Source organism: Rhopalosiphum padi, chromosome 1, assembly GCF_020882245.1.
Source record: "Rhopalosiphum padi isolate XX-2018 chromosome 1, ASM2088224v1, whole genome shotgun sequence".
In the NCBI taxonomy this organism is placed as follows: domain Eukaryota; kingdom Metazoa; phylum Arthropoda; class Insecta; order Hemiptera; family Aphididae; genus Rhopalosiphum; species Rhopalosiphum padi.
This window is the reverse complement of record NC_083597.1, coordinates 63,131,778-63,146,088: the sequence shown is the minus strand read 5'-3', so window position 1 is coordinate 63,146,088 and position 14,311 is coordinate 63,131,778. Positions and strand designations below refer to the sequence as shown.

Here is a 14,311-nt window from a genome sequence, read left to right as displayed (position 1 = left end):
TATTATTATTATTATTATTGTTGTATCTTTATGTGTGTGTGTGTATTAATCGTTTGCATTTGTGCGTGTGTGTGTGCAGGTGATCCGGTTGATGCGCGAAGGAAGGGGACCGCCAATCGGAGCCGGCTATGTCATCTGAGGAGGACGGCGGCAACCTCGGGACGACGGCGGTGGCGGGGGGAGCAGAGTGTTTCGTCGGCGGCGGCGGCATCGGTGGTGGGGGTGATCCGTTGGACGGCTCGGCCGACAAACTGTTGAAGAACAAGGCAAAGCGGAGCAGACAGCGCGTGGATGCCGGCGAGCCACGTAACAGTTACTCGTCCATTCCGAATTTCAGTTCGCGACCGATCGTGTCCTCGGCACCACTGCTCAATCAGGCCGCCAGCTTCTACGGAGCATTTTTTGGCCAAGGCCACCAACAGTACTTCTTCAACCAGGGCTTCGCGCCCGGTAAAATGCTAAACGAGTTCATCGGCCGTCAAGTCAAAGAAGAAATGGTGACCATGGACTCGTCCGACTGCCTTACACAGCCACTGCCCGGTCTACCCGGTTCGCCGGCCACCGGACCCAACAGCGAGCTGGCCCATCACATGCTTCGTGACATACTACAGGGCAGAAAAAAGGAACTACTCGCCCTAGAACAGGAGTTCCGCAACTCCGACGACCCGTCGTCGCCGGACAACAGTATCATGAACAACAACAACAACATAAACAGTAACAAAAACGACATCAGCGGCGCGGACGACTGCACCGCCACCGCCGCCGCCAAAAATTTGGCCGCCGCGGACATCGTCGACAACTGCAGCGGCAAGCCGGTCGATCCGGTCGAGGTAAGCTCAGTTAACAATTTTATTAATAACAACAACAATAACGCGGTGACCAACGATCACGACGCGGACGACATTAATGACGGTACCGATTCCGAGAGGTCACTGGGCTCGCCAGTGTCCGACACCAAAGAGATCGCGGCCGAGGAACAAAATAAAGATTTCGAGGTGAAAGTCGAACAAAACGAGTTAAAAAAGGCTAGGGTCGAAAACATCGTGTCTACGATGAGGTCTAGCCCGTCGTTGCCGGTCCAGGTCAACGGCTGCAAGAAACGCAAGCTGTACCACCCTCAACAGCACGACAACAGCGAGCGGTATAACACGATGGACGTGGACGACGACGACAACGACGACGACGACGAAGAGCTGAGCCCCAACGAGCTCAGACAAAAAATGGTCGAGAAAAACGTGCTGAAGGATCAACTGCGTACCATGCAGGAACAGTTGGCGGAAATGCAACACAAGTACGTTCAGCTGTGCACCAGAATGGACAACGACGACGAGCCCGAAGACGGTAGCGACGTCGAACAGGAACAAGTTGAAATATCGGCAGCGCGGCACAGCCCGCCGGCCGCACCGAAGTGTACTACGCCGCTTCCGATGATGCCCTCGTCGGCCCAGCAGATCAACCCAAACTTTTCAAAAATGGTCAAATTTCTGCCACAAACGCACATGCCCATACACCCGTCGTTTAACGGGGCACTGACACTGCTCCAGCAGCAAGTACTCCAGGAACAACACAACACTCACAGCCAACACCACGCGATCAACAACGCGGCGGCCATGTACCTGCAGGGAGTCGGCCACAAACTGTTCATGGAACAGGAAGCCAGGCTGGCCAAGGAAGCCGCTATCGCTGCCGAACAGCAGCTACATCAACAGCAGCAACAACAACAGCAACAGCTACAACAACAACAACAACAACACCAACAACAACAACAACAACAACTACAGCAACAGCAACAGCAGCAACAACAGCAACAACAGCAACACCATCATGCACATCACGTCAACCAGATGAACGTACCGCCGCCCATGCACCCGCAAAAAGCCGCGTCGGCCGAAACCCCCGAAAAGATCGCGGCGGTGCCCGGGTCCGGCCGTCAGCCAGCCACCGCACAACCGTTCCCGGACCTCGACCTGTTGGCGGACGCACTCAAGTCCGAAATATCCACCACGCTAACCGGACTCATCGACACGATAATGGCCAAGTTCGCGCAACAGCAACAACAGCAGCAGCGCAAACCGTCCAAAACGGCGGACGCGGCGGACATGCAACTGTCGTCTAAAGACATTGACCGCAAGTCGCCCAGGACCAAAGTCATCGACCGTGGTAGCCACGGGGCCGACCGCGGCTCCGGTTTGGTGAACGGCCTGTCGAAGATGATGAACGGCGTCGGCGGCGGCGGTTACGGAGCCGCGAGCCAGGTGCCGGTGACGGCCGGCGGTAACGGCGGTAGCAGTAACGGTCTGCTGCAGATGCCCAGCAACGGACCAACCGAACTGAGAAACGGTCTGGTCAACACGACGTGTGGCGCCGGAGCCGGCCTTTACAACGGTGCGGACGCCGTCGCGGCTGCCGCGGCGCTCGGACACGTCCGAGGCGCTCAAATGTTTGCGCCAAAACTACACGGCTCGGCCGGTCTGAGCAACGCGGCCGCGGCGGCCGCCCTGTACTCGTCCATGAGCGGGCTCCCGTCACACCTGAACCCGTTCTGCATGGAACGCGAACCGGCGCCCGAACAGAACGAGGCTCTCAGCCTGGTGGTGATACCCAAAAAGAAACGGCATAAGGTCACCGACACCCGGATCACCCCGCGCGCCATCAATCGCATACTCACTCAGGACTCGGTGAACAACAACAACAGCAGCAGCAACAACAACAACAACAACAGTGGCAACGGAAATCCGATGCAATCGTTGGACGGCAGGGCGCAGCAACCGGTCGGCGGCACGCAGGCCATGCAGCAGTCCGCCGTCATGCAGCCCGCGGCTGGCGACTCGCCACCGCCGCCGTCCCAACAGCGGCCGTTCCACCAGCAGCAGCAGCAACAGCAGCAGCAACAGCAATCGCCGTCGGTCACGCCGGTCGCTCCGCAGCCGCCACCTCCGCCGCCCTCGATGCCCATGTTGCCGGTGTCGCTGCCCACTTCGGTGGCCATACCCAACCCCAGCCTGCACGAGTCACAGGTGTTCAGCCCGTACAGCCCGTTCTACACCAGCCAGCACCAGGGCGTACCGCACCACATCCCGTCGTCCAGCCCGCCCGGCATGTCTGACTCACCGCCGCCGCCGCCACCACAGCACCACCACGGATCGCTGCTCCACCCCGCCCTGCTGGCCGCCGCGCAGCACCACAACTCGTCGCCGGACCTGATGAGCATGAAGGCCCGGATGGACATGTCCATGGGCAACGGCGGCAACGACAGCGTCGATCGCATTTCCGAGTGCAATTCCGGGGACGGACCATACGACGGCATGTCGCCTATAATATCCTTTTTATACAAAACAAAAAACTATTTAACATATTTTGGTAACGATACGTACAATATAATATTTATTGAGTTAATATTAAGTTATTTCGTTTCGGTTCTGTATTATTATTATTATTATTATTATTAGTTACTTACCGTGTACTCCGTTTATATTTTATTTACCTGAACGCGGGTAATATAATATTAAATCGAGTGTATTATGAAATAATATATTCCGTAAGAAGTATTTGGGGGGAAAACGCGATTCGCGTGTTTACGACAAATTATCGTAGGATTTCCGAAAAACACTTTTGTGTCCCACAAAAAAAACGATCGACCATTAAATGACGTGTATTTGGGCTAGTGCTCTCTCTCTCTCTCTTTCCCTCCCCTATCCACATCACCTATATCACTTTATAATAATATATTAAGATAAAAATATATCATACTGCTATATATTTATAGTATATAAGCTACTGCTATCCCGGAAAATCTGTTTCGAACCAATAACTTATAAATGTACAACACCGGGGTGCAAAACGTTCAAAATAAAAAAAAGGCGGACAAAAACAACGGGGAACTCGACACTTGCGACGTATAAGGGGAGGTTTTCGGGGAGGACACTGTGAAGCCCCAGGAAAATACATTACACAAACACGCGCGGAAGACCTACAAAAGAAACGAAACTTTCGCAATTAATCGAATTAACTGCCGCTAAGATTTGAAAACGATACCGTTTTAAACGCGTACGTGCGTGTAAGTCTATACGCTCGACGATGACGATGATAATTAAATAATAATAATAATAATAATAATAATAATGACGACGATTAACTGTTAGTGTAACGCAATATATTATAATGTTATTACTATGTATCGATTAAATGATTATATGCAATATAATATATTGTATATTATTATAATACACTAAGAAAATTGAAATACGATTTTTCCCTAACTGTTATGTTTACTCGTCAACCCTGACTCCAATGCACTTGCGAAAAGCCAAGCTGATGTTCTTCTGGGTCCGGTACCCCAGCTCGGCCATCCTAAAGATGTACTTCCCCGACATCAAGTTCAACAAGAACAACACCGCACAACTAGTCAAATGGTTCTCAAACTTCAGGTGAGCACCACAACTTTCTGCACAATATCTCGTATAGCGTTAAGTAAATTATGTAGTAATGAGTAATCGTTTGGAAGAGGATCGTCGTCGTGACGTTTTCGAATCGAAACGTGCAATTTATTTTTAAAACCTTATACCCATTTCGTATACATATACGTACGCGTACGGTTGATAAAACACGAAGAAAAGTAATTCATCCGAACCATGTGGGTGTTAAATTAATTCCAGCTTTCTTTTCGTCACCGCATGCGGGCCACGTCCCATTTTTTAAAAATTTATATATATTTTTTTTTTTTTGTAAAGCACCTGCTTTAAGTGTTTCCCCTCCCGTCCACCCCTCGACATAATAATGCGCAAATAATTATAATATATTTTATTATTTTAACTCGGTGTGCACGATGTGCGCATATATATATATATATATTACGTATACATAAAACACGCACCAGTGTGAGTGCGCTCATACCTACTGCACACGATATAATAATATATTGTATTTGTTTATTGCTATTATTATGATTATTCGAAGGACGGGAGCTGTTGCGAGAATATCGTCGGCGAAAAAAAATAACGAAACGCGCAGTACGTGTATAATGACAATAATATAATCCCGTTTATGTCTCGTTTCCTTACCCAACGCTTGTGGTACGAGATGGGTTAGGGCCGCGGAGATGAACTTTAACGCTTTATTTAACATTTTTGTACAATATTTCTTTTGAATCAGTCGCCTAATTAGCGCGAAACGTTCGTGTCGCATATAATATTCTTGAGCGCATCTATTTCTTATATTTAACCGCATACGTGTGTATATAATAGTGGTTATAGCCATATAGTGCAGGCCGTGTTTACAATATAATAACGTACGTATTACACACAAGCTACTGCAGTTATAGTGACATCGTGAACGAGACAAATATGATAATAAACAATTTATTATGACTACAGTACATATTATAATATCGTGTAATAAATTTACTGTAAAGTGTGCGACGTTTTGAGGGGGCAAAGTAACGATTTGAACCTGCAGCAAACTCGGCTGTGAAAATCGCGCGTACAAAAACTAAAATAAATAATAACAATAATTATGTTAACACCGTTCGTAACACTTGGATGTTGGACATAAATGAGTTAAAAAGTTTAAAAGTAAAGGCAGTGTTTACTAATTTGTAAAATTAGGTTATTCTCGATTTTAATAATTAAGTATAACGTTAAAAATAACGAGTTACGTTTAGTTGTAAATAATTAAATAATAAATATTATAAAAAATGAATAATGATAATACACAGTAATGAGTAAATAATATTTACTGTATTTGAAAAAAAATAACTCAACTCAAGACGTTAGTAAAATCATTGTAAATTTCTCACAACTCCTCCGTTATAGAACTCTTGACTTTATAGAACTTAAAAAAAATAGCAAACCGTCATAACTCGAAACTCTTTAAAATTGTTCCCGTAAACTTTTAACCAAACTCTCCGTTGAAAAAATCTCGTTAACTCGCCCGGCAGCCTTGTCAAAAGGTACACGTACCTACGTATATCGCCGCATTCACGATTTTCCTCGATACGCACAGCATACGCCGAACGAGGGGCATAACCATAATACTATATACACACTCGTAAATAGTAATAATAATATATTACAGTATTACACGCGTATACGTTGTACACACACACGTCATATATATATATACATATAGCGGTGCACGAAGCGAAAACGGCGAATTTGTTTTAACGCACAAGCATCTGTACTCCACCAACCACCGTAGAAATGATTGGCTTTTCACCGACAGCCACCGTCGTCCGTCTGCACCTTCGTACAAAATTATAAATATATAAATATCGTATTGTATTAAATTAATATCATCATCATCATCATCATCATCGTGTATATCAATGCACATTATTACACGTACTCGTGATTCGCACACACGATACTTTCGTTCAGGCGTACTCGTCCGTCTTCGAGCGGCGGGGCCGTTCTTCGCCATTATATATATAATATACATCTACCTACCTACCTACACGTTGTATTAATATTATGATCATTCAGGGCGCGTGTCTATTATATTATCGCAAGCATAACATTACATGATGATGATGATATACTATATTTATGATGTATTGAGTGCGAGCGTAATCGGAAAAGCGCAATGTTGTACGACGCATTGTGCACCGCACTCGAATCGACTCGATCCGCTGATTTCAATATTATTATTGCTATCATCATCACCACCGTCGTCGTGCAAGTAGTAAAATAATATAATAACATACCTACCGTAAAATATTATTTATTGTATACAACTTTTGCGCCGCGTAGTCTTTTCACCGCAACACATCGTACAACGTTCGTAATAATAATAATAATAATATTAACGATGACGACGATGATATTATAATAATATATTATACCTATACCTAGTAATAACCTCCGTGCGCTCCGTGGTGTTTCCGATGCGTGCTCGAGACGAGTGTGCCAATTACGCGTACAACGACGATGATAAATTATAATAATATCATAATATATATACGTAACCCATACACCCATTATAGTATTATGATTATTATTTTATTAACGGTGTCCGTTTTTTGTCTCCCCGAACAGAGAGTTCTATTACATTCAGATGGAAAAATACGCACGGCAAGCCGTCAGCGAGGGTTTGCAGAGATCCGAAGACATACACGTCAACAAGGACAGCGAGATCTACAGGGTCCTCAACCTGCACTACAACCGCAACAATCACATTGAGGTATGCCTATGCCGCCACCACAAAAACGAGTGTATATATTGCAATATACCTGAACCGGTAATAAGACCGGATATATTTTTTTTCTTTTGATTATCGCGACCATTTTATGGCCATCATATTACATATTACGATAATTATTTTCGAACTCCCCGATGAGCAATTTAGAAATTCTCTGCGTTTAACGGATAACTTCGATCGCTGCATGCAGCATTATTATTGCACGAGTAAATTTACATGTAAATATTTATACCGACATTTTCCGATACAATAATTTTAACGTTTAAATTAATTTTTTTTGACATTCGGAAGTATACGCACATATCGCTCGACCAGTCGAACCTAACCGTCATTGTATTTTATTTTATTTGTTTACGTTTATCGTATTTTACGGGTGGTTCACGATTTTTATTTTTTTTTTTTTTTTGTTTTTTCCAACAGGCACCTAGCAATTTTGAGTATGTGGTCCAGCAGACCTTACGCGAATTTTTCGTTGCTATTCAAAACGGAAAGGATACGGAACAATCGTGGAAAAAGTCTATATACAAGGTCATCTCTCGTATGGACGACACGGTACCAGAGTACTTCAGGTCTCCGAACTTCCTCGAACAGCTCGAATAAACGATATATAATTATGTACAAATTATATATATATATATATGTAAGCATTATATATATATATATATATATAATATACATTATATATTTATATACACGCATTCGACTCGCGTCTGTAAACTGTGCTTTTTTTAAAAAAAATTTAATAATTATTATCGTTTTCATTAAAAAAAACGAAAGCTCAAAACAATGAGTTTTTGTGATGGGTTATATTATATTCTATTTATGCATTGTTGTGTACAGTCATTTTGAAAACAAATTTTATAACATTCATTATGTTTTACTTTTTGGTTTCCAAATATTTTTATAAAACATTAAGGGCGGTCTCTTTGTACAAAGGAAAAATTAATATTATGTTGTACAAAAAATTTAAATTTATCTTTACTTATTTTATTTTTATATAATTATATATATATTTTAAAAAGAAAAAATTATAATCACTTATATATTGAAATTATATATATATGTATATGGAATAGTCTAAATGTATATAGGGAACAAGAGACCCACCAATTTTTATTTATAAAAAAAAATAACCAATATTACGATGTATAGTAGAGATATTATTGCCCCAACTATGGGTCGGTTAATGTACACAACATATTATTTATATATATTAATTGATTGTTAAAAACTACATTTTATTCACACGGGGTACCCATTTTATTATTATTATTATTATTATTATTATTATTATTATTATCATTATTGTCATTATGATTATTATGTACCTATTATTATTTTTAATTTTACATCAATGTTTAGGTTAGGTTATATTGTTATTTCACAATTTTATAGCACTTGATAACAAACTAAAAAAAATTTTAAACAAAATTAATCCGCCCGCGACGGCGTTCAAATACTCCCTCCCCCTCCCCCCACTCACGTGATCTCACATTATTCCAATTATTAATTATCTAGCGTAATTTTTATTTTTTAGTTTATTTTATTTTATTTTATTTATTTTATTTTTATTATTATTTTTTTTTTTTTTTTTGGTGTGGTGAGTTTCTCCTAGTCAAATAAATTAAAAAATTAAAGGATCATATATATTATTAATAATAGTTCTTACAATATTATAATTTCGTCGTTATTATTTTATCGTTGTCGTTATTATACATATAATATCATTATCACTGTTTATAGTTTTCCCCATCCGCTCGCGGTACCTCCGCCCATAGACACAGACCACTTCCAATAACATAAACTTCGATATTATAACATATTGATGATATTCAGAATACAATCAGTTTACAGACAGTTTACAACTCGCAACACAAATATTATAACAATATTACAGCAATAATATTCCTATACAGACGATTTATCACACGATATATACATACACACGTGCATATTTATACACACACACACTCTCACACATACTCAAATAATATAAGTACATACATCGAACATGTTTTACAATCGAATACAATATCGCATATACACACATAATATTATATACATCACACACACATTTAATATATATATATAATATATTATACAAATAGAGTACCTATATACTTATACAACATTATATTATATTATATATTATTATAGACACACACAGGCGCAAAACTTATATACAACACTCGAAGGACATCGCACACATCGTACACATATGTGTCCCCGCGCGGGACCTGTATAATTTGAGAATTTTTTTTGTTCCGTTTGTTTCGTTGTTTTAGTTCGCCGCGCGTATCAGACAAAACATTTTACTTCTTCCGTCGACAAGATATTACGCTCGTGTATATTTTATTTTCCACGCATATCACGCATCCGTATATACAAACCACCCTCGGTACACACACACACACATACACATATACACACAAACGGATATATTTAGAACAGACAGACACACCGATAATATATAAATATATTATCGAATTATATACATCACACAGACAGTTTATACAATACATTATAATATTATTATTATTATTATTATACGCTACACGACACAATATTAGCAACAGAAAGAAAATACACATTACATATATATATATATACATACACACACATATATTATATACGCGCCGAATTCGGTGGGTGGCGAAAAAACGCAAAGACTTACAACGATTCGCCGGCGTTCTGCACAGTCGGATTTCGGCGTTTTGCGATCCGCCCCGTCCCCCCGTCACGCGCGAGTTTCAAACGCAGTTTCAGTATTATACTTACAATAATATAACAGACGCGAGTCGCGAAAGTCCGCCGCAAGACGGACGGTACACCTATACACCCGCCCACACATACACACACGCACACACACATACAGATCGCAATCACCCCAGATATTATACATCATCGCATATAGACGCAGACAGATAGACAGACAGCCGAAAAGTTATAAACAAATCATATATAGTGCACAGCGATCGACTTTCGGTAACTCGTGAGTTCGTGGGTTAGAAAAAAATAAAAGCCGTCGGACAGTTCGTTAGATCCGAAAACTGACGAAAATTACACGACTATCGCGTGATGAGGCTTAACGAGGAAAAAAATTTAAAATTCGAGTTACCGACGAGAGTCGACTGCAATACATATTATACATAGACACATCCACCCACATACACACACACACACACACATATACATTTGCGCAGGGGATTCGTATATTATATAATATTTTCTATAGATTTAAACCGGTACAGACGCACATAGGAAATATGTGCGACAATTATATAATATACAGAAACAAAATAGCGCGTTTGTTATACGACAAACGCGTTTAAAAAAATGGCATTGTAGATTTAAACAATAATATGATATATTATTATTATTATATTATTACGATATAACTCTAATATTATTTTTTATTCGATTTTTTCACTATTACTACTACTAATAATAATAATACTACTACTACTAATAAATATACTACGCATAATACATACATTATAATATAATAAAAATAAAATAGAACGGATAAGGTTTCAGGTTGAAAAAAAGTCATTTTTACTACATATAAAATATTAAATAATATTATATACACAGTGTGTTAAATTTGATTTATTTGATTTTTGCCGGTTTTTTTTTTCACGAGTTAACTATATGTTTAAGTTTTGATGGTTTTTTTCGTTCGGGTGTGTATACCTTAAATTCATATCTGTGTACACGAAAAGAATCTATAAGCTATGTACTAGTCTTTTGTTTTATAATAATATTATTATGTTTTACAATTATTATTTAATTTTGAAAATAGTTGAACAGTTTTTCGAGTGTGTTAGGATAATATTATATTTACAATAATTAACATATATGAAAAAAAAAATTTACTCATAGTCATACGCATAATAATAATATAATGTAACATTTTTAATAATAGTTCGATGAAAGCAAATGTGCCCTGGGCTCGATCACTATATGTAATAATAATATTAGGTATAATTAATACTAATATAATATGATATTATTATAGATTATACGTTCATTATTATCATTATTGTTTTTATTCCGATTACGTGTTATTTCGTTTTTTTTTTTACTCATCTTCTCGTCTACGCGCGACAGTGCGTTTATTATTATTATTATAGTTTTTTGTTTTCGTTTCCCAAGACTGATATGATTTACCCGTCCGTCGTTCAACGATAATACATAATTTAATATTGACATAGGAGGCGCAAATAGGAGTCGGAGGGCTCAGGAGAGGGGGACTATATGGAACTTTTGAAATTTATCACAAATACATCCGACTTTTGACATGTCGATTTTAACGTATTTATTGTTTGTCTCGCTCCTTTCCCGCAAGATAATTTAAGCCGTTTGTGACTATATATACGTATTACATATATTTGCGTGCTTTATCCTACAGTTTCTGTTGTTTTAGAATATTATTACACATTTTTTTTCCCGTTTTCGTTACACGACGAATACTAATCATTATAAAATGATATAAATCTAAACACGATTTTTTTTCTATTTTTCTTATACATTTTTACGGATGCGGTGTCTTAAAAATGTCGCGTGACTTTTGTTCAAGTTTTTTTCCTTTTCCGATGTGACATATTATTATTATTATTATTAATTATTATTATTATTATTATACAGAAAACAACGACGAAAAAATTGTGGCCCGGGGTATCTATTTATAATACGATATTAACAAGGCATTTTTTATTTTTTATTTCGTTAGCGTTTTTTTATACTATTATAATTATTATTATAACATTAGTCAAAATTGTTTTCTTGTATTATTATATTGTATATATATATATATATACATATATATACACATATATTATCAATCACGATTAACAGTTTATATAGGTACTTATACCTAATTCAATTGTAATAACTGTCAAACCATATTAAGCTAATCGTAATGATGACATGTATATTATATTTATATATATATATATATATTATATGTGTGTATATGTTCCGGAAACACGCGCATTACACGTCACACTCCTCATTTATGTATGAAATAATAGTTATTATCGCATTATACTATATAATATAACATTATATATAACTATATAATATGTCAATGGTGATGTACATGTAATCCTCATATATAAAAATTGTTTATTTTATCTTTTTTCGTTTGTTTTGTTGTTTTTGTTTTTTTTTTTTTTTATGATAATATGTACCTAATAAAAAAAAACAAAAGTAAACTAATATAAATGACCTAAACATAAAAGCCATGTGTATCTATGTATTATGTTGTTGCAGTTTCCATACCTGTCTATATGCACTACTCTTTTATTCACGATGCCATGTATAATACTTGCAGCGGGGCATATGTGACATTATTATAATAATGTATATTTTTAAAAAAGGCGGGAGAGTTGTTTAAAAAACTAATTTGAGTGAGTCAAAACAATTCGGTTACGTTAAAAACGTCGAGTTATGAGTTAACATATGGTTTTGACAATACACGTTTTAAACTTTTAACTCTAAAATACGTGAAGAATTAATACGGAGAAAAATATTCATTTCAAACGAGTTATACTGATTTATTACACTTTAAGTGCAGTAAAGTTAATTGGTTTAGAATATAATAAGGCTACAATGATTTAAAAATTAAAATAAAAAAGTTTTATCCACGTATAACAATCTAATAACAAATAAGTATAAATAATTCAATAATTGTTGGAAACAAGAAAAGTATATTGAATTCGGAAACTAATGGTTCGAATTTCAATCTCTGTGCATCAACATTTGAAAAATATCATCTGGTTCACAATTTATAGTATAAAAAAAGATTGGTCCTCAGTTCAAAAACGAGGCTTATTTAACTTCATATTTCCTTCTTCTTAAATAATAAAAAAAAATGTATTTAAATATGCAAAGTATTATACTTAAAAATTCCAAAAATCATAATTTTAATAAATGTATTAAAAAAGGAGTCTAGAACGCTTGATAATTGTTGAATGATTCTCTGTACACATCTGTACTCGGATAATAATGAAAAATAGTTTAAAGCCGTGTAGTACTGCATCGGTTAAAACTAGTTAAAAGTAAAATTCCGATATTCTTTCGATCGGAAATACATCGGTCCTGCTCGTTTGCCAGTGTACGTAGGTGTACTGGTGCAGCAGGATCTTGGCGTTTGTGCAAACGTATCCGAAAAGAAACGCATTTATATATATTCGCCGGGAAGTTTCGACGGGCTCGGCAGCCCGACTCGTCGAACCTATAACCCGAAAAGAAATCAATTAAACTCGAGAAGAATCCTACCCCTACCCGTGTAGCGAGCGCGAGGGACCGCATCGAACGTGCGTATGCCATGGCACGGTATATATATACCTACACACTCGGCCTCAATCAACATTCCTCGGATTAGTTTTAAAGCGACCAAATTACTTATGGCCCTCGACCGCGATCTCGGGAGGGGCTGGGGGAGAAGACGAAAAGTCAACCGAAAAAAAACCTCGTGCGTTGTCTACGTTTGACTAGCCCCGATAAGACGACGTCGTCTTGGTAACTCGTTCGCCGTGCAGCCGCGGAGGTCGGCAACCAGACGTATGCCTTACGTGCGTGATTTGCGTATTATTAATTACACACCAAATACGAAAACATTGATTTATAATAATATTGTACGAGTAGAATGTAATGACGTAGGTACAACCTAATAGTAATAGCTAATGTTTATAAATAATTACAATACCTAAATAATAAGTGCATGATGCAATATTGTCGATTTAAGTATTCTTATTTAAAATTAATAATATTAATAATAGTAGTTAAAATAGTTTAATCATAATTTTAAGGGTTTTCTAGACAATGTCTACAACACCTACAGTGGCGCTTTATTTATTTTTCGCGGGGAGGGGCAGGGTGGTGTATTGGCCCTCATTTTTTTTTTTTTTTGTATAAGCTGACCTAACCAATAACCATACAATATTTACAATTACAATACTACACCAGTGGCGGTCAAATGATTTTGTCATGGGGGGAGATGAGGCTGATTTTTTAATATGCACTACCATTAATCATTAAAATATAATTTATGGTTATGCCTAATATCAATTTTTTTAAATTCAGGTAAATTGTTACTTTATTTATAACAATG

The 14,311-nt window shown here is 38.1% G+C and overlaps 1 protein-coding gene across 2 annotated transcripts in view; it reads left to right on the top strand.

The window, feature by feature from the left end:
• Positions 1 to 8,887, top strand: part of LOC132918553 (homeobox protein prospero-like) — a 51,223-nt gene extending 42,336 nt beyond the window's left edge. For both annotated transcript variants that reach the window (XM_060979821.1, XM_060979820.1), the window contains exons 2-5: positions 80 to 3,317; positions 4,273 to 4,427; positions 7,032 to 7,176; positions 7,615 to 8,887. In XM_060979821.1, the coding sequence (XP_060835804.1) occupies positions 129 to 3,317; positions 4,273 to 4,427; positions 7,032 to 7,176; positions 7,615 to 7,794 (3,669 nt within the window). In that variant the 5' untranslated portion in view covers positions 80 to 128 and the 3' untranslated portion in view covers positions 7,795 to 8,887. The remainder of the gene's footprint in view (positions 1 to 79; positions 3,318 to 4,272; positions 4,428 to 7,031; positions 7,177 to 7,614) is intronic.
• Positions 8,888 to 14,311: the final 5,424 nt, after the last annotated feature.